Consider the following 21,495-nt stretch of genomic DNA (forward strand, 5'->3'; position numbering starts at 1 on the left):
TGTGATTATGTATTTGCTTGTGCGTTATGGGTGGGCGGGTATTTGGTAGAATATAATTCAAGATGATCTACTGCAGCTGTTATGCCCAACTATAATAATATGCCAAAATGTGACTAAGTCCAACTGGAAAAGACAGAATTAATGCACGGAAACAGAAAAGAACTTCTCCTGTTGAGCTGAACAAAAAGGAATTAGATGCAAAGTGAAGTATCTGGATCGTGCATAAATCAGGATGAACTTCATCAGGTGCTCTGGTGTTTGTATCATCCAGCGAGAAAAAACAGGATTTCATGCTTAATGCTTTCATTGTGCTGACTCCAGCCCTCATTGTGCCAAACAATGCCCTACAGCCCAAACGTAAAGCTACTTTAGACGCATCTGCCTCTAGCAACAGCAGCATATGCTGGACATTAGCTCTTGTAATTCAGTCAGCATGTTTGTATGTAACTCAAAGCAGACAGGAACCTCAGCATGTGCACTTTAGAAGCACTGATAGCAAATAATCATTACATGTCTATGATGGATGATCCGTAAGGAAACTTTCCAAGCAAGTACTAAAAAACAACTCTCACTGAGTTCACTGAACTGAACACGAAGGCAACTTTTCAGTTCACTGCCACGATGAAAAGAAAACGCCTCTTTAGTACTGCATTATTTAGCCCTACTGGCACAACGAGATGTTTAAACAGTGTCAAGAGGAGTATGTCTAATTAATCTAAGTACATTTCAGAAGACTGAATTGATTGCCTCCATCACAATTCCTTCCAAGATATGGCATTTGATTTCATTGATAGAGAGCAGAGCTGGCAGGCAAAATAAAACTAGACAACGCTTTGCCCTTTTTTTCTAGTGGAAACTATGAAGATGGATGATGGTTTTTTTTTTTTTTTGTATTTAAAATGAAGTGTGTCACCTTTCATTTTAAGGGTGACACATCATGGAAATCTGACCTTTTTCTAAGTGCTAACCAGTGTTTTTCTGTGTTAAAGTGCGGACTAAACATTATATTTGTAACAGACATCTTGTATGCACATTCGACAGTACATCAGTGTTTTGACATATTCATTACCACAAATATGAAGAAGTCTCAATTTTAGGAAATAATCAAAGGTAACCAGTATCCTGACAATTATAAAAATTTTAATGTGTCAAATTGACCAAAAACATTATATAGGGCTTAAAAATATAAAGACTCTGGCATGGTGCTTTGATCAAATGTTCACATCAAATGTGTGCACGGAAGTTGTGGCCTAGTGGTTCGAGAATCGGACTCACAATCGAAGGGTTGTGAGTTCGAGTCTCGGGCCGGCAGGAATTGTAGGTGGGGGAGTGCATGTACAGTGCTCTCTCCACCCTCAATACCCCGACTTAGGTGCCCTTGAGCAAGGCATCGAACCCCCAACTGCTCCCCGGGCGCCGCAGCATAAATGGCTGCCCACTGCTCCGGGTGTGCGTTCACAGTGCGTGTGTGTGTGTTCACTGCTCTGTGTGTGTGCACTTCGGATGGGTTAAATGCAGTAAATTCTGAGTATGGGTCACCATACTTGGCTGAATGTCACGTAACTTCACTTCACAACAAAGATGAAAAAAATTCATAGACAATTAGTAATTTTGTCAACAGCATAAGTTTAATATACATCTTTATGTTTTGTTATAGCGGGACATTTGAAACAAAACAGATTAATTTGACTAAAAAGAAACAAAAACACTTGAATGTCAAGAAATTTCCAGAATTCTCTAATGGCCTTAAATTGCTCATTGGAATTTGCATGAATTCACTTTTTTTTTTTTTTGCGCTTAAGATATGAACGCTATGTACAGTGTCAGTAACCAGTCCCATGACTTCATTCAGATCTATAGGATGAGTGTGACTGGCCTTATTTCTTCCATCTAGTCCATTTCTGCCGCATCAAGCTCTGTAAGGAACTTCTGGCACTTAGAGATGAGGACATTAATGGCCTCAGTAACCAGGACATCAGCAGGGAGGATCCCCGTGGACTCAACTGAGACTAAAAAAATAACACAGAAGGGAGATTTGACAATGCATTTGGTAAATCATCAAACAAAACTAACTCAATGCTTTTAGTTGTAAACGTACATATGAAATGATCCCGCACTCTCCCCAGTTTCACCAAGTTCTTCAAGTCATCATGGCGAAGAACTTCTCTGCTGCATGTGTCTAAACGACTGTTGACAACTTTAGCCACCTTCCTTCCTGAAATTCATCATTATTAGATTATAATACAATAACAAAAGTACCAAATATCAAGACTATATGATATGTATACAGCGAAACAGTCCTACCGTTCACATTCTGTATCTCAATAACTCCTGGTGAGAAGCAGCGCTTTAACCTCTCTGCTTGTTCTCCCTCAATGGTCTGTAATAATGTGATTTCAGGAAGAAGTCTGTAGCTTGCAGTAGCCACAGGAGAAAACTTGGCATGATCCTTGCCTGTGAGGGGCAAAAAAGCTTTCTAGTTAATAACAGAGTATATAAATGACTGGACATTAGAGTTATAATAACTAACTATAATACTTATGGCTCACTGGATCAAATCAAGGATCTATTTGATCAGGAGCCCTTTATATTACTTACCTATTCCTTTGACACAGTGCATGACTATATCAAGTTCATGGCCTGGTCGAAGTTGTGCCAGAAGAATGTCCCCATGCACAGGACCAATCTTGGCATCTGCAAACACATCGGCTTGGTTTCCAATTGGGAGCCATTTAATGTCACCGGAGTAGACTGAAACCAAACAAAAGACTTCAGTGACATACCGTAAACAGGACAGTGATACACAGAATGTTTTGTCATAGTTAGCAAATAATATGCATGTTGCAAACTTGTACTTCTATATTTTGGAACACAAAATTAGATGTAGGTGGTCTAAGCCACCTCACCTTTTAATTTCAGGGCATCTTTTTTCCACACAAGGAAAGTGAATGGTGACTGAAACATTAACATCTTCTGTATTGCATTTAGGTCTGCACAAATCATTTAAACAAAACAGATTAAGCTCTGATATTGTTTAATGTGATTATCAAAATGCAAAATCTGTGATTTATTAAGACAGAAGTTTTAGAGAGAAGTGCAGTGCCGCATTTATTTACACACAAGCAGCTCATGATTCAGCATTTTAGTTCGGAGTTTGGGTCACTTCTAACATTTGAGAACACAATACGGCAACCAATTTCCCAAACCTGTAATGAGAAGTGGTTATAAACAGATTTTTGTCAACAAATAAGAAGCTTTAAGGGCCTCTGCGGTGGTAAATATCGAAAAATTAAGAAATGAAGACATACATTGTCATTTTAAGTCGTTATAAGCAGCATTATCTAGGGCTGCCCCCTAATACTGGACTAATTGTTAGTCGACCAGAAGAGGCTCAAAGAGGTCGACCAACATTTTATTAGTTGCAGAACAAAAAAAGTAAATAAAATAATGAAATAAAATAAAATCCATAGTCACACAGTTCATGATGGACAGATATCATTCATCCACCTCAAATGTTGTTTATCATCTGAAATATGTAAGTATTGGCAACTTTACATGGCCACTCAATCTAATGGTAACCTAGAGAAATGTGTGTTATTCAGTGTCTGTGTGGAGAATGGAAGCTGAACAGTAGCTCACTTGCTCTTAAAATACTCCCTCATTTTTGCTCTTCAGATAACAGTAATAGATCTTTAAATCTGTAAAGATTCCACGTTCATTTGTGTGCCATAACAATAACAACAAAACACGCTTTTGTAAAATAATGAAAGCAAACAGGATGCACTTTCTGCCGACTCGGTCTCTATGAACTTGAGCATGAAACTCTGTGTATATCTTTGGCCTTACAGATATAAAAAATAGATCTATAGAGAGTGAAATGGAAAACAAATATTCTCAGATTATGTCATCTGTATGAAACATGCATACAGTTGCATCCTCTACTGCGGAGATTATGAATTAGTGCCGCCGACTTTATCTCAAACCGAAAACAAAAGCAAGCACTAGTTTATCAGTGAATTATTAAAATGTCAATGCAGTTTCCTTACTGATTTTCCCTGACACATTCATAATCATTACTTCTGCCGGTGGGCTGTGGCAAGCTTGCATGCATGTGCTTGAGCGCTTACAAGGCTATGCAGGCAATGAAAGGCTCATTATAATTATTTAAATGGTTTATTAATAAATGTGTGATTAGTCGTTCATTTTAACCGACTAATCACACATTTATTAATAAACCACTTAAATCATTATAATGAGCCTTTAATTGCCTGCATAGCCTTGTACTAGTCAACCAGGAAAATCCTTAGTCGAGGGCAGCCCTAGTATTATAAATTAATTATTCATTATTTATTAATAATTACTCTTTTAATTATTTGCTAGCCATACGTAAGATTTTTGGCCAAATTTTGCAGCCATTCAAAAACACAAAGCAAACCTGGAACTTTTTAAAATTGCATTTGACATCACAATACTTTATTGAAGCTTTAACGGACCAGAGAAAGTATGGATAATTGAATAAAAAAGAAAAATTATGATTATACTAGAAACCTAAAGGGTTAAAAAAATGTCTAATTTTGACATCTAAAAAAAGCTTAATTACAGTAAGTTAGCCCTGCTTTACTCACCCATGTGATTGAGATATAACTCCTTGGGATCTGAAGAGTCTTTAGGGGCTCTAGGATTCCTGGAGCATTTTACCTTCAGCTGAAGTTGAATTGTGTCAATTTCTGTGCCTTCCTCATCCTCTGACAAACACAACCCACATTATCATTTACATTAGTATGTAAAAAAAGAAAAATAAACAGCTTCAGTCAGTGCTGGCATTTGTGGGACCATTACATAAACCACTTTTCTCAAGACAAATACATTTGTCTGACATTTTAAAGTAAAACAAGAATTTTGTGAGTCCTTAATGTACATACCCGGATTCCTGTACTCAAAAAGACGAGGATCTGCTTTTATGGGCACAAGACCAAGTCTATGAGCTAGAATCTCATCCTGAATGATCGATGTGTTATTGTAAATGAAGACTTTTTCGATGGCCATTGTTGGGACCTTAATTTTCAAATAAGATGGGGAAGAAAAAACAGAAGATGACTATCAGATCCCGTTTCAAAAGCAGCTCATTATGAATGTAATGTAACAGGTACACAAGCAGACACCAAACATCACTAAACATACCTCAGCCAGTAGTATACGGCGAAAAGCATTGGCAATGGAAGCATCTATACCAATCATATCAAACTCCAACATGTTCTCATCCGAATGAACTATATCAATCCGGAAATTCTACAAGAATTAAGTAACACAATTTGTTGGTCAATCACATAAAAAAGCCCAATTTAGCAGCGACTACATTCATTTTAATAAAAGACAGCTTGTGCATTTCACACACCTTTTTGAATTTTTCCAAATCCCATGTGTCATCGTAACCAGGGTAATTTCCGGGATAATCTGTAGTATGGACCTGTAAATACAGTAAGTTACATAATACTTACATATGCACTTTACGGGAATACATTTTAACAAACAATAACTATGTTCTCATATAAAGCTCATAAACAACAATCGCTGAAGCTTGTGTAAAGTTACCAAGAAACCTGGGCGACATGTGCAACGTCACATTATTAAATAAATGGCACTTATACTGGTAATGAAACACTCTGTATAGACATAAACATACACTGAACATTAATTAAATATGCCACAAAGGTCATAACTTACATTTTTTACGCCATATTCACCCAATATCACTCTATCACGAATTTCATCCACGTTGTTCATAGGCGCCGCCATCTTGATCTTTGCTGTCGTGCCTCTCTCGCGCCGGGAGAGGGGAGAAAACTCCACTCGAAAAGGAACTTCACCATTGTCGTATTAATAATGCTTTAGAAATACACATAATAAATATAAGAAAGACAAAGACTTATTAACCTAGATATAATATCATTTAAGTTTCAATGAAGGCGCTTTGTCGTTCTTTGTCTTTAAGCCATTTAATATTTCTTAGTCATAAAACTATTATAAACTGTTCACAATCCTGAACTGTTCACAAAGGTTTGCGAATATGTCGACTTTGTGGGGTGTATTTTCACCAGAAAAAGAAAAAAAAAAATTAAAAAAATGTTTTCCTCCCCAACATGTTCTATTTTAACTACGAGGAAGAAATATGATATGTTATATTATATGTTATATTATTTTTGTTGGTGTTGATGCAGTTCAAGAAAAAAATGGCATGTTCAGTTAAAGCTTGTCAATTATTATTATTATTTTTATTATTATTATTATTATTACTTAATTGTCTATATAAAAAAGTAGCAAAAATATCTAATTCTGTGGCCTGGATGAGTCAATTACTCTACGAACTACTAATATACATATATTTTGTAATAGTTTTTGCAGTAATCACTTGCATCTTTATTTATAAATTGTTATGTTATATATTTTAACCTATTTATTCGTTCCCGTGGGGACTTTTATTCTAGCCTCATTGAACTGCGTCACCGGAGTATTGCGCGCTCACCGTGAAGGTGCAGAAGTAGATTGAAGTGTTACTAAAGTGTGAAATTTACTATTCGCGATTGATCTTGAATGAAATCATCCAACCACTGCAGAGAGATCAGACAGACACCTGTAGTTGTTCTCCTGCAGTTGTTTTGAGGGCTTCGCTCTTTGAGTGCACTATGGACGGAACTGTGGACGGAGTTGTGGAGGAGGGATCCACGCGGGGGTCCTCCTCCCGGACAGACGCTTCACTCAGCGGACAGGATGAGCGCCGGGACTCCGACCACAGCCAGAGAACTCACGAAACACACCCTGACGACGAGGTACAGCACTAAATCAACAAATTAATACAGTTTTTATTACTAAAGTACTTGAACTTCTAGGCTATAAGTTGTTATATCGCATATAATTAATCGACTTATAAACATGTTTGTGTATGTTTTATATGTAGATAAAATATACTTAACCTATTACGTTAAATACTACTTGTACTTATGCTAAACATACTCATTTGTAATTTGTATATGAGTGTTTAAATGAGGTATATGAGGTAATATGAATAATTATATGAATATATATGATTGTATTGTATACACTTGTTTAAAAACATAAGTCTTTACACACATACATACACACACACACATATATATGCATGTGTGTGTGTGTGTATATATATATATATATATATATATATATATATATACACACACACACACACACACACACTACCAATCAAAAGTTGGGGAGCAGTTTTTTTTTCTTAAAGAAGTCTCTTAAGCTCATCAAGGCTGCATTTATTTGATCAAAATACAGAAAAAAACTAGTAATCTTGCTAAATGTTATTACAATATAAAATTATGGATTCTGTTTCAATATCCTTTTAAATATCATTTTATCAACAGTTGTGCTGCCAAATATTTTTAGGAAACTGTGCTACTTTTTTTCTCTAAAGAAATAAAGAAGTTAACAAGAACAGCATTTATTCAAAATATAAATATTTTCTAACAATATAAACCTTTGCTATCACTTCTTCTTATCAATTTAACACATCTTTCTTTGCTGAATAAACATTTTATTTTCTTTCAACCTTTTGAAGTGTATATTGTTAGAAAATATTTGTTTTAAATAAATGCTCTTCTTCTTAACTCTTTGTTCATCAATGAACCCTGAAAAAAGTATCACAGGTTCCATAAAAATATTAAGCAGTGTATTAGAATGATTCCTGAAGGATCTAGTGACACTGAAGACTGGAGTAATGATGCTAAAAACTCAGCTTTGCATCACAGAAATAAAATAGATTTTTATGTATATTAAAAATATAAAACATTATTTTACATTGTAATGATATTTCACAACATTAAATTTTTCCTTTATTTTTGATCAAATAAATGCAGCCTTGATGAGCATAAGAAACTCCCGTAAAAAAGAAACATTAAAAATTGTTCTGATTCCAGACTTTTGACCTATAGTCTATTATATATATATATATATATATATATATATATATATATATATATATATATATATATATATATAATTTTATTTAATTTATTTGACTTTAATGTTTGATTACTGTTTATTCTCTTCAAAGCGCTCCTTGCCTCTTAGGGAATTTTATCCCTATATTCGCTGTGCCCTCTGCAATGGATTTTTCATTGATGCCACCACCATCACAGAGTGTCTTCACACTTGTAAGTGCACATTTCCCACCGATGTAGTGGCATAAATTAATACATTTTTGTCATTATCCCATGTAATCTGTGATCTGTACTGTGTTTGGCATCATGCCTGCTTATTTCCTCCTTCACAGTTTGTAAGAGCTGCATTGTCAAGCACTTTTTCTATAGCAACAGGTGTCCTAACTGCTCCATTGTTGTGCACCAGACACAGCCACTGTACAGTATCAGGTAACTTTACTTCTATTGATGTCTTTTTTATTAATATTGTTCTTGCCAATTTCAGCTTTGGCAAACTTTGTGTATAAGGTGTTGTGTTGTTTACCGGTTTTGGTCTGCCACTAGAGATTTAGACTAGCTGTTATGTTCTAGACCATCCCTTGTGTCTAATTACTGCTGCCTAGCAATAACAGCCTCACATATGTCTCAGGGTCTTTAGGGATTCTTATATGCTTTGGTGTTTAATCACTGGTCATGTTTTAGTATGGGAGTCAAATTTCATCCCTTTTTCTCTTTTAGACCTGACAGGCAATTGCAAGACATTGTTTTCAAGATGGTTCCGTATTTGGAAGAAGGTTAGTGAAGTTTATGTTGAACTCTTTCTTGTTACACTTTCGTTGTCCCATTCTGAATTTTTAAATGTATGTGAGAAGCTATTCATAGAAAATATGTTTGTTTGTTTTTTTCATCAGATGAAAGGTCACGAATATATGCATTTTATAAACAGAGAGGGCTTGACGTTCCTAAGCCAGGTTTGTTCATGCAATCACTCTTCTGGAGTTTGTTCTTTGAATACAAGTGCATTTTAGTACATAGGAGAGGCTTCGTAATATTATTTTAATGTACTTATGATGTAATCTTTTCTCTCTCGTTCCCCCTCAGTGGCATCTCCAGCTACGTACCCAGGGAAGCTGCATCATAGACAGAAGAAAGACATGCTGCCGCAGTCTGTTTTTACCATTCCCTCAGAGCTAGATGTGTCTCTGATGTTGGAGTTCGTGGGGTCAGTAATGTTGATTTGTGATTATACTTATATCAGTGATGTCATTCAGTTTCTAGACTTGGAACATGCTTTAGGAAGTAAAAAGGGCAGATTTTGATTTTATGTTGAATTTAATCTTTCTGAATGCTAGATGAGTTATGTTGTCTATCATCACTAGATGGAGCTAAACAGTCAAAATCAAAAGACTCCTTAAAGCCATGATTTTCAGTCTTTTTGATTGAAAGGCCTCCCATTGTCTATGCACTATTTAAAGCCCCTTCTTATTGGCTAAGATATTTGATATTTCTGCTGTAAGTATTAACTGTTTAATTTTTTTATCAATATTACTGATTGTTGTGTATTGGACAAATTCAAAGCGATAAATTTTTTGTTTTCATGATATTCTGTATTGTCTTTAGTAAAATCAAGAATAATTTTTTGTGATGTTCCCCCTGGTTGAGAATCATATGCCATGTGCTTTTTTTTTTTTTTTGGTTGAAATTGCACAATTATAAATGCCCGCCTATTATTTATAAATTATCCGATTTATTGTTGCAGAAACTCAAAATATGTCATCTGTTAATGTTTCACCTACAGTAATCTTTATGTTTACATTTCTTTGATTTACAGAGCTGAAAAGGGTATTGAGAAATATAAGGTAATGTTCATATTTGTACTTAATGTATACACTTGAATCATTATGTAGAATTGAGCTGAAATTGTTCTGTAGGCCTGTCTGTTATTTTCATTTTTAATATCCTGATGATATTTTCACCCTCTAGCCCCTCGAGAGGAAGTATGTGCGTGTGTCAGGGGAAGCCACTGTCCGTCATGTGGAGTTGTTTATCAGGAGGAAGATGGAACTGAGTCAAAACTGCAAGGTGAAATATAGATTTTATCCCCTTTAACTTTCTCACCCACAGTTTTTGTGTATTGTGACTCATTAACCACATTAGGTATATTACGTATAAGGGTAAGGTCTTGGTCTTAAACGGCTTGTTTTCATTAAACCAGACGCATAAATCCTGCCTCAGACGGTCAGCAATGTCAGATGTCTGAAAGATATGTGGGGTGAGCACCCCCCAGCTGTGTCAGTCGCTCAATAATTTATACTGACAGGACAGGGGAAATGAACCAGACACCATCCTTCACACAGAACAAAGACATGCTGAGTCATTTGATGCAAAATTGTTATTTTTTCCTATGTAGCGGACTAAATTCAGCAAAAATCACTCGTCTTTAGGGTTTCCACAAGGAAGTCATCATGTAAAAGTGTGATTAAAGAAATGATGTTATTAGGAAGTTCCCTTTCCCTCTCAACACTTCAGTGACTCTGTCACACTTCACAGTCCTGCCACATTGCTGTTTAATTAGTTTTCCTCTAATCCCAGTTCTGGATAAGGATTTGAGTCTTTGAAAAGAAGCACAGCTCAGTAGAGCATAGAAATGACTGTCTGTGGTTGTGAATAACAGTGATTATGTTTGAAAAGAAAATCTAGTGCTGTTTTTTATATATATATATATATATATATATATATATATATATATATATATATATATATATATATATATATATATATTAGGGGTGTAACGATACGCGTATTCGTATTGAACCGTTCGGTACGACGCTTTCGGTTCGGTACGCGGTACGCATTATGTATACCGAACGGTTCGTTGGAGTAATTAATTATATTTGAAAAAAAAAAAAAAAGAGAGAGAAAGAAATATAATGATATGCGTTCAACAAGGTAGCCCAATAACCCAAACAACGTAACAGGCAACGCCCCTGACACTCCCGAAGAAGAAAAAAACACCATCTTATATGTTTATGTTAGGCTACTCAGCAGGCGCTCGCTCACTCAGTACACGCTGAAGGCTCGTTGCAAAATAGCCAATGCGTTTAACAGACTAGAAATGAGAAGATCCTCCAATAACCAACAGGTCTGGTGTTTGGGTGCACTTTGGATTCCCTTTAAGCTATAATGGTGATGGCAAGAGAGTGGTGGATAAAAAAACAACGGTATGTCGCATCTGCAACATGACAGGGTACACCAGCGGGATTACAAAAAAAAAAACAAAAAAAAAAAAAACAGCGGGAATATCTGGGATATATGCGTCAGTACTATCTGGGAAAAGACGAAAAAAAGGAGAAACATGCACGCAGCAAACTATCCCTGCAGCATTTAGACACTATAGCTTACAGGGAATCCAACCCAAACACCAGACCTGTTGGTTATTTTAGGATCTTATATTTCTGGTCTGTTAAATGCATTAGACATTTTGCAACGAGCCTTCAGCGCGTGCTGAGTGAGCGAGCGCCTTAGGGGCCGTTCACATATCGTGCCTAAAAACGCATGGAAAACGCTAAGCGCGTCTTTCTCCTGAGGCGTCTGTCTATGCTAAGCAACAATGACGTGCTCTCTCCATGAGACGCGGAAATTTCAGCGAAGGATAAATGGATTTGCAGCTCTAAAAATCGCTTGCAGTAGCTCTGCTACTGAATTTATTTCAAAATTGCAATCCATATACAACTATGATCAGCTGTTCCTTCATCTTGGCTGAGCTCTCAACGTTGTTACGGGAAAGGATGAAGCTGATTGGTTGGTTCTTGTCACATGACCCGCGGTGCGCTTGCGGCATTCTGAAAAGTTGAGATGTTTTTACATTTTGCTGTATCTAAAACGTATCGAACCGAACCGAACCGAACCGTGACATCAGTGTATCGTATCGAACCGAACCGTGAATTTTGTGAACCGTTACACCCCTAATATATATATATATATATATATTTCTGCAGACTGACAAAGATGTTTTTTCCTTGTTGCATACTGTATGTTACATGTACCCACTATAGTAATGAGAGGTAAGAATGCATAATTACAAGTATCTAAACCAAACTCTAGCCCTAATCCTAACTATATAGTAAGTATATGTTGGTAATTAATATTACCTAGTACCTTAAAATAAAGTGTAACATTAAACTTTAAGCTACATACAACAGTTTCACAAAAATATGCTTATGTATTGATATTATTTTCATTGTTGATTGTTCATGGTATGTATACATGTCAGTTGGGGCATTTTAAAGATATATTCTGGGTTCAATTCAGGTTAAGCATAATGTTATTTACCACAAATGAATTTACATTTGTCCCACCTAATTTGATTACTGTGAGACAAAAAAATTAATTTTACAATTTTGTTGCCATAACAGTTCAAAGTTTTTTCAGAATTAATATACTTTTACCTTTTTGTTTTTGTAATTAGTAGTGCTGTCAAATTATTAATTGCGATTAATTGCATCCAAAATAATTGTTCACACAATATATGTGCACTTTGTATATTTATCTTGTAAATGTAAAAGCACACACATACAGTATATATCTTGAAAATATTTACATATTATATATAAATATGTACATTATATAATCATAACATATTTTTCTCAAAACAAAAACACGTGTTTTTATTAATATATACATAATAAATATACACAGTACACATATATTATGTGAATATTTTTTTTTCTTTTGGATGCAATGAATTGCAATTAATTGTTTGACAGCACTAGTAATTAACATTAATTGCAGATCTGTGGTCACATGCAGCAGAAGGCTGCTTGCATGTTGTAAGGCTAACAGTCATATCTGGATTACTGGCTTACAGGTTTTTTCCTGCCGTCCCTGCACTCAGTGTTGATTAGCTAAGACTTATCTGGCCTGGTGAGGAACACCTCGTAGTGCCAGGGACATCTGCTGGGATAGAGGTGAAAGAGGAGACACCAGGGTTTGTGTGCTTCGCTCCAGGACAGCCTGCTGTGCCCTGCTCCACATACTAGAAATTGTCTTATTATTTTGGGAATACACTGAGGCTGTATTTTATATTCATATAGAGGCTTGAAATTAATTTCCACCTGGCATTTTTGGGTCACTGAGAAAAAACACTCTTCCAAAAAGTTTGAACCCTCTGGAATCCAACATCTTTTATAAGTAATTCTTGTATTGCTAATGCAAGAATCCCTATTTCCATTGCTCATATTACTTGTTATATTTTTGTGAAGGTTGTTTCTAAGTGTTCAACTTTTGCATCGTGTTATGGTCAGGAATGATACTTCAAAACATGCAGTGTTGTGAGTGGAGGTGTGCTATTACTTTTCTAAAGTGATTAGGCTAAAGCATTGGCATAGATGATACGACAGATGAAAAAAACAGACTTGCATCACTTACATGAACATTTACATTCTGCTTTATTTGTCAGGTTGATGTTGTGTGTGGAGAGCATCTTCTTGAGCAATACCAGTCTTTGAGAGAAGTTTGTAAAACCATGGGGAAAAATGCACTGCAGGTGGGTGTCTGATATAATATACCTTTCATATTTTTGAGCTGTAGGCATAAATAAATGTTTAAAGGGATGGTTCATCCAAAATGTTTAATTCTGTCATTATTTACTCATTGTCATGTTTTTCCGAACCTGTATGAGTTTATATCTTGTGTTGAATACAAAAGAAGAGATTTTAAGGATTTTGGGAACCAAACAGTTTCTGCTCCCAATTAACTTCCTTACAATTTCTTTTTTTTTTACCCTACTTTGAAAGTCAACCAGCAGCATAAAATATCTTCTATGTTCAACAGAAGAAAAAAAAAAAAACGTATGCAGGTTTGGAACTAGCTGAAAGAGAGTTCATTGAGAACGAGCCTCGTGCAAGCTGTTAATAAGTGTGAAAAACAGGTGCCTTACACAGTTCCTGTCTTCACACACCATTACATTTGAGCCTTAACTACAGCTTCAAGTGCTGCTGTCTCTCAAAATAGCATATCATATATATATATATATATATATATATATATATATATATATATATATATATATATATATATATATATATATATATATATATATATATATATACAGTATTGTTCAAAATAATAGCAGTACAATGTGACTAACCAGAATAATCAAGGTTTTTCGTATATTTTTTTATTGCTACGTGGCAAACAAGTTACCAGTAGGTTCAGTAGATTCTCAGAAAACAAATGAGACCCAGCATTCATGATATGCACGCTCTTAAGGCTGTGCAATTGGGCAATTAGTTGAATTAGTTGAAAGGGATGTGTTCAAAAAAATAGCAGTGTGGCATTCAATCACTGAGGTCATCAATTTTGTGAAGAAACAGGTGTGAATCAGGTGGCCCCTATTTAAGGATGAAGCCAACACTTGTTGAACATGCATTTGAAAGCTGAGGAAAATGGGTCGTTCAAGACATTGTTCAGAAGAACAGCGTACTTTGACTAAAAAGTTGATTAGAGAGGGGAAAACCTATAAAGAGGTGCAAAAAATGATAGGCTGTTCAGCTAAAATGATCTCCAATGCCTTAAAATGGAGAGCAAAACCAGAGAGACGTGAAAGAAAACGGAAGACAACCATCAAAATGGATAGAAGAATAACCAGAATGGCAAAGGCTCAGCCAATGATCACCTCCAGGATGATCAAAGACAGTCTGGAGTTACCTGTAAGTACTGTGACAGTTAGAAGACGTCTGTGTGAAGCTAATCTATTTTCAAGAATCCCCTGCAAAGTCCCTCTGTTAAAAAAAAGGCATGTGCAGAAGAGGTTACAATTTGCCAAAGAACACATCAACTGGCCTAAAGAGAAATGGATGAACATTTTGTGGACTGATGAGAGTAAAATTGTTCTTTTTGGGTCCAAGGGCCACAGGCAGTTTGTGAGACGACCCCCAAACTCTGAATTCAAGCCACAGTACACAGTGAAGACAGTGAAGCATGGAGGTGCAAGCATCATGATATGGGCATGTTTCTCCTACTATGGTGTTGGGCCTATTTATCGCATACCAGGGATCATGGATCAGTTTGCATATGTTAAAATACTTGAAGAGGTCATGTTGCCCTATGCTGAAGAGGACATGCCCTTGAAATGGTTGTTTCAACAAGACAATGACCCAAAACACACTAGTAAACGGGCAAAGTCTTGGTTCCAAACCAACAAAATTAATGTTATGGAGTGGCCAGCCCAATCTCCAGACCTTAATCCAATTGAGAACTTGTGGGGTGATATCAAAAATGCTGTTTCTGAAGCAAAACCAAGAAATGTGAATGAATTGTAGAATGTTGTTAAAGAATCATGGAGTGGAATAACAGCTGAGAGGTGACACAAGTTGGTTGACTCCATGCCACACAGATGTCAAGCAGTTTTAAAAAACTGTGCTCATACAACTAAATATTAGTTTAGTGATTCACAGGATTGCTAAATCCCAGAAAAAAAAAAGGTTGTACAAAATAGTTTTGAGTTTGTACAGTCAAAGGTAGACACTGCTATTTTTTTTAACACACCCCTTTCAACTAATTGCCCAATTGCACAGCCTTAAGAGCGTGCATATCATGAATGCTGGGTCTTGTTTTTTTTCTGACAATCTACTGAACCTACTGGTAACTTGTTTGCCACGTAGCAAAAAAAAAAATATACTAAAAACCTTGATTATTCTGGTTAGTCACATTGTACTGCTATTATTTTGAACAATACTGTATATATATATATATATATATAAGACAGAAAATTTACTAAATTAAAAATTGACAAATCATTTTTAAATGACTTCTTTGATAATTCATTTGGGTTAATCTGACATCAAAATGCAATTTTATAGGCTCATTTGCTGCTTAAGAAACATTTCTTATTATTACCAGTTGTGCTGCTTAATGGTTTTGTGAAAACTGATACACTACTCTCAGAATCCTTAGAATAAGTTCCTTAAAAATAACATTTGTTTGAAATAGAAATCATCACTGACAATGTAAAATTCTTGCTATTACTTTGGATCCATTTAGCTTGTTCTTACTGAATACGAGTATTAATTTATTTGAAAAGATTTGCTCACCCAAAACTTTTAAACAGTTGTGTGAATGTGCATTCCTCAATACCCACATTTCTTATTTTCCCATTTTAGGATGGCATGCTGGTTCTGCATTTCGGACTCGTTCTACCTGCTCAGTAAAGAGGGAAGAGACAGAAAGACCAGCTACTGTGAAAACTACACTGTGTAGTGGTTTTATTTCAAGGGCTAAACTAAATTTTATTATAACAGTTATCCTATGCAGTGATCATTTGTCTTCCTTGTTATCTTCTGCTCAAACAGATTAAGAATATGTCAACATTCTTTCAGCAAATGCATTAAGATACATTAGAGCTACATCCAGAAAATTAGCCATATCCAGAAGATATTGTTTGTTTGATTGATTTTTGGTGACAGTTTCCACAACTATAAAGGTTCTGTAAATTCTCTTTTATGTTTACTAAGAAAAGCACAAAGTAATTACACCTTGTTTCTATAAAAATATTTTGTTTTGACATGAATTGTATTGCTTAGTTTTGTTGTGCCTCTAGTTCAGCTGACAAAAAGTAAATCAGTACTTTAGAAATAATTCACTTAAGTACCTGGACAGTACCTACATTTTTAAGTGTTTAATTCTGTACAACAATGAATATGTTTGTCTGGTTTACAGGCTTGCTCTCCTTAATCAATTAAGTATTTATATCTTTGTTCATTTTCAGTTTGAAATGTTTGTTTTTTATTGAGCCATATTGTGTTATTACAAGGCCTTGGGAGGAAAGATCTTTCATGATTTTTTTTTTTTAAATCTTTTGCAATATTGTAATAACTAAATACAACTAAATGTTAAATTATACTTGGCCAGGCACACCATTGCAAATAAACACTCAAAAATTGTGTCCCTTTTCATTTAGTCATCTTTTTAGTTTTGGGAAATATTGTATGACCCACTCTACTGATAAGACACTGTCTTATTATTTACACACACACACACAAATATCAGATTAGCCTAAATGTTAGGAAGCATCGTTCCCCTCATAATATTTAATGTTAGTCACCTGTATGGTTAAAAGCCATGACCACAAACAGCTCTGGAGAGTCTGAGGCTCAGCATAAAAGAGAGAGAGGAGGGATAGAGAGGCGCTCCTCACTAACCTGTGGGGACTGTTGAAAATGGTTTCCAAGGGAACCGCCTCAAAAACCCTGCATGATTTCATCTGTCTGCATGCTACATCACATTAAGGTTCAGATATTGTTTGTGACAGAGTAGGATGGCAGTTTCACGCTTGTTTAAATCTAAGCCTAGCTAGTTTGAATTCAGTTGATGTTGCTTTTACTTTATTCATTATTTTTATTTTGTAGATCCAGTGCTGGCTTGGTGATTATGAAGGGAATTTACTGACCTTTTTCTAACAAGACTGTGACTCTTTAAAGGGCATTTGCATATTTTTCTGTGATTGACAGTCTTTTGGAACAATACAAAGCAGAAGTAATGTGACTGAGTGGAGGGGAGGATATAATCAATCATATCTTTAAATTCTCCCTCTTATTTGTTTTGTGGAGAAAGACGGAATCCATTAGCCTTTAGATAGGAGGTAATCTTTTTGTCACTGAACAGGGCAATACAGTTTAGAGGATTACGTAAACATTCATTTTTAAGAGTGTGGGGCCAGTAAGATTTTTCTGAAACTCTTTTTTTCAAGGGATCTTTGCATTTCAAATAAATGCTGTGATTCCACAAAAAGTTGCAGCTGTTTTTTGTATTATTAATAATAATAAATGTTACTTTAGCTCCATATCAGATTAGAATGATTTCTGAAGGATCATGTGACACTGAAGACTCGGCATTGTCAGCACAGAAATAAATTTCACTTTCAAATGTACTGAATTAGAATGGTTATTTTAAATTAAGATCATAAAGTTCAGTGTAGTAACATTAAAAGCATACACATTTAATGATATTGGACAGATAAGATTAGTGATGTTGAGAGCTATTCATGAATAAAAACAAAAACATAACTAGAACATTTCAATTATTGACTTTATTGTGGTTAAGGCATACATGTGTAACAGTTAATTCAGTAGTTTGGTCCCTTATTCGTAATATGTGCTTTCCACCAAACTTTGTGCTTTCTTTATGAGACTTTATCCATAAACATTGGATCAGTGCTAATGTTGGCTATATCTTAATCATCCCTTAATACTGAAGACCATATTTATATCCCAAACATCATCGACAGAACTAAAATACTCTCTGAAACTAATATTAAGAAACACTGGAAATATTCGAGGCCTAAGTTTTTTAGATATATTTTTAAACATTATATCACCATTACAATATCTTAAACATGTTACCAATTACTATACACAACAAGTGGCAGTTTTTAACTAATAGCTGTGATTACTGTGCCAAACGTCCAAAAGACTGCTGGGAAGATATCTAGAGAAGCATAGGTTTAGTAACCGTAACATTCTAGTTTGAGTTAACATCAACATTATCAATCTTTTCTGCTTTCTTAATCACAGCGGATTCTGCCGTGTTTTCCTCTCGCTTGTCTCCTGCCTTGGATTTGCTGTGTCCCTCTTCTTCTTTTTCTTTTTTGGGATTGCTGGTTGAGGTGAAAGCAGATCGGCTCTGGTACCCATAAGTGATGCTGGGTGTGCTGGAGAAAGTCACCCCGGAACTGAAATGGGTTTCTTCACCTTCCAGTAGCTTTCTATGAGGACATCAACAAAGACTGGTCACATCTTATTCATTTTCATACTCATTGCATTAATTCTTTTTAATGTGCAATTAATGTGGAGTTACTGGTGCTTTACCTGTATGCTGCGATTTCAATGTCTAATGCCATCTTGACGTTCAGAAGATCCTGATACTCCCGGAGGTGACGTGCCATTTCACTCTTAGTATTTCTAAGATCAAGGTCCAGCTGCCCAATTGTTTCCTAGTTCATGGGATTTAAAAAAATATAAATCAATATTAGCCTTAGTACCAGAATATTCTGTAGTCCCTGTCATAAAATAAAAAAAAGTATAATTATAAAAAAAATAAAATGCATTGAGACCAGCTTGCACTTTTTTTTCATGCACATGACCATTAACTAATTGAGCTCAGCATCTAAATTAGTTCTTTCTTATAAAAGCTGACGTGAATCTTTATCTCTTGGCACTGGCTGGCTGTCTCAGCACAAAGTGCAAAGAAGCTAATCTGATTTACACTGGCACTTCTTTCACTTTCAAAAGATGAAAGATCATAGATCATGCCTCTGAAAAACCTCAAGCCAAAATGATTTGGATACTTTATTGCATATTGTAAATCATCTAACTCATCAAGAAGTTCAAACACAACATTATAAACATAAACTGAGGTTATCATTTGGATTTCTTTCACCAAGCGAACATGACCTTGCAGAAACCTCCCTTGCAAAATCCTCTTTAACAGACTCTTCTTAGTGGAATTAACCTCGGCCACCTCTCATGCCCGATTAGTTCAGCACCATGGACAGAGCACTCAGCTACTTGACATGCCATTTCAAACCGTTTCAGTCCTGTCCCGTGGTATAATTCACAGTTCTTCTAATTATTAAATGTACATTTTTCATGAGCTTCTAATATGAATTGCATGATTACATTAAATATTTATAGCTTTACATTTCATGTCATGCTGCAGGACTATTAAAAACAAATAATGAAGTCATAGCACATGCTTTCATCTTTATATATTTATGTAAATACAGAATAAATGTAAATATATAATTATAAAATAAGTAAAACGACAAAAACGTAGGGGATTCCTCAAGAATAATAAATTATTGATAGATAGATAGATAGATAGATAGATATACTTTTTCTCTTTTTTTAATATTTTTATTTTTATTAAATTGTGATACATTTTTCCTAATATGATATGTAATAATTGTATGTGTCTGTCTACCTGATAACCTGCGACCTCGGCATTGTGTGCATCTTCCATCTCCCGGATCTGTCGCTCAAGGGACTCGTTTTGTGCCTCGCAGGGTTTCGATTTCAATGGTTTTGGACTGCAGTTGTCGCCTGTAGTCGTTGATCTCCTCTCTGGTGGCTCTCATGGCCTCGTTGGTTCTGGTGGCCTGTTCATTGAGGCTGGTGAACTTTGATTTGTACCATTCCTCAGCAGACTGCAGGTTCTTCGACGCGAGGGTTTCATACTGCCCACGGATCTCTTTGAGGGCCGAGGTCAGATCCGGCTTGGATAACTCCACTTCCACAGATATCTGCGCTGCCTGGATCATACTAGTCAACTCCGCCACCTCTTCATCATGCACTTTCCTCAGAAAATTAACCTCATCCAAGAGGGACTCGACCTTTCTTTCCAGGTCCACGCGCACCATGGTGGCATCATCCACATCTTTCTTGTAGGATCTGAGCGTCTGCTCTGCCTCCTCGCGCACTCGGATCTCATCCTCAAACTTGCCTCTAAGTTTCTGCAAGTCTTCCTCGATATTATCTCGTTCAATGAGAATGTGCGATCTTTCATTGTTCAGCTCGTCCACCTGGGCTCGCAGATCCCGGATCTCTTGATTATAGAGGTCAGCGAGTCTGGACGGCTCGCTCTGCCTCTGGCGCAGACTCACGAGTTCGGTCTCCAGCACTTTATTGTGCTGCTCCAGATTGCGCACCTTCTCGATGAACATCGCGAAACGGTCATTGAGACCCTGCAGTTGTTCCTTTTCATTGGTTCGGACGATTTTAAACTCGTTGTTTAACACTGCTGTTTGAGAGAAATCCACGCTGTCGAAATGCACCGGTGAGAAGGACGATGGACCGGCCCGATCTCTTGTAGTAGCCCGCTGGAGAGGCGCCGCTGCGGGCGAGAGAGTGGGACCTGAAGCCGCTGGAAGACATGGAGCTCCGTGGGGAGACATTGCTCATCCTAGGGGTGGAACCGGTAAAACGGGGTGTTTCCCCGAAAATCTTTCTGTAGGACGAGGACATGTAGTTGTCTGATCCGTAACTCATCTTCGTCACAACTAAAGGAGTCTAAAATGGGTGTGCTTGCCATTATATACCCGGCGGACTGTCCCATTTCAACAGTCTGTCATGTTCCCTCTGGTTGGTGATGGTAACAGATGAGAATAAACCTTTTCAGACCATTACAACATTCATTTAATTGTAATGTTTTTTAACATGTTTGTTTTGACATTTGCACACCAAAGAACATATTTTGGGGCCGTTTAAACTGTTATTTGTCGATGGAACTGTCCAGCTTTGCGCAGTGTTGAATGGACCCGAAATTTAAACAGTTAAATCGATTTAGGCTTGATGTAAGATCTTGTCTGGTTTATTGGTTTTACTTTGCCAATCTGCCGATGCAATTTTAGACTGTATTAAAAACAAAAACTCTTCAGCCAAGCTAGTCCAATACACATAATTTAATTCCTTTACAAATATTTACAACAAACAAACCAATTGGTCTCCCCAGAATAACCAGATGACAAGTGTCCAAAAGT

General features: G+C 36.1%; 2 protein-coding genes and 1 pseudogene across 2 annotated transcripts; 1 reads left to right on the plus strand and 2 right to left on the minus strand.

Moving 5' to 3' along the window:
* Positions 1-1,606: 1,606 nt before the first annotated feature.
* On the minus strand, positions 1,607-5,843 carry LOC113056932 (DNA-directed RNA polymerases I and III subunit RPAC1). Its single transcript, XM_026223883.1, has 9 exons — positions 5,725-5,843; positions 5,396-5,467; positions 5,182-5,289; positions 4,923-5,055; positions 4,626-4,745; positions 2,599-2,751; positions 2,305-2,454; positions 2,099-2,215; positions 1,607-2,009 (listed from the first exon to the last, which is right to left on the minus strand). The coding sequence occupies exons 1-9, from the start codon at positions 5,794-5,796 to the stop codon at positions 1,891-1,893; spliced, it is 1,044 nt and encodes a 347-aa protein (XP_026079668.1). The 5' UTR covers positions 5,797-5,843; the 3' UTR covers positions 1,607-1,890.
* A 651-nt stretch (positions 5,844-6,494) lies between these two features.
* On the plus strand, positions 6,495-16,903 carry LOC113056933 (polycomb group RING finger protein 6). The gene is made up of 10 exons (XM_026223884.1): positions 6,495-6,827; positions 8,096-8,195; positions 8,315-8,411; positions 8,700-8,755; positions 8,873-8,932; positions 9,063-9,183; positions 9,793-9,820; positions 9,945-10,043; positions 13,420-13,506; positions 16,124-16,903. The coding sequence occupies exons 1-10, from the start codon at positions 6,684-6,686 to the stop codon at positions 16,169-16,171; spliced, it is 840 nt and encodes a 279-aa protein (XP_026079669.1). The 5' UTR covers positions 6,495-6,683; the 3' UTR covers positions 16,172-16,903.
* A 1,150-nt stretch (positions 16,904-18,053) lies between these two features.
* Positions 18,054-21,037, minus strand: LOC113056927 (alpha-internexin-like; annotated as a pseudogene).
* Positions 21,038-21,495: the final 458 nt, after the last annotated feature.

The sequence above is a fragment of the Carassius auratus genome, chromosome 38 (assembly GCF_003368295.1).
Source record: "Carassius auratus strain Wakin chromosome 38, ASM336829v1, whole genome shotgun sequence".
Classification (NCBI taxonomy): Eukaryota; Metazoa; Chordata; class Actinopteri; order Cypriniformes; family Cyprinidae; genus Carassius; species Carassius auratus.

What these genes read in the sequence shown, in the direction of transcription:
- LOC113056933 (XM_026223884.1), top strand. Translation starts at nt 6,684, where the DNA reads ATGGACGGAACTGTGGACGGAGTTGTGGAGGAGGGATCCACGCGGGGG. An exon ending in CACAGAGTGTCTTCACACTT is followed by an intron (nt 8,196 to 8,314) that starts GTAAGTGCACAT and finishes CCTCCTTCACAG; the next exon opens with TTTGTAAGAGCTGCATTGTC. An exon ending in AGGGTATTGAGAAATATAAG is followed by an intron (nt 9,821 to 9,944) that starts GTAATGTTCATA and finishes TTCACCCTCTAG; the next exon opens with CCCCTCGAGAGGAAGTATGT.
- LOC113056932 (XM_026223883.1), bottom strand. Translation starts at nt 5,796, where the DNA reads ATGGCGGCGCCTATGAACAACGTGGATGAAATTCGTGATAGAGTGATA. An exon ending in TTTTGAGTACAGGAATCCGG is followed by an intron (nt 4,746 to 4,922) that starts GTATGTACATTA and finishes TGTGTTTGTCAG; the next exon opens with AGGATGAGGAAGGCACAGAA. An exon ending in GTTATATCTCAATCACATGG is followed by an intron (nt 2,752 to 4,625) that starts GTGAGTAAAGCA and finishes GTTTGGTTTCAG; the next exon opens with TCTACTCCGGTGACATTAAA.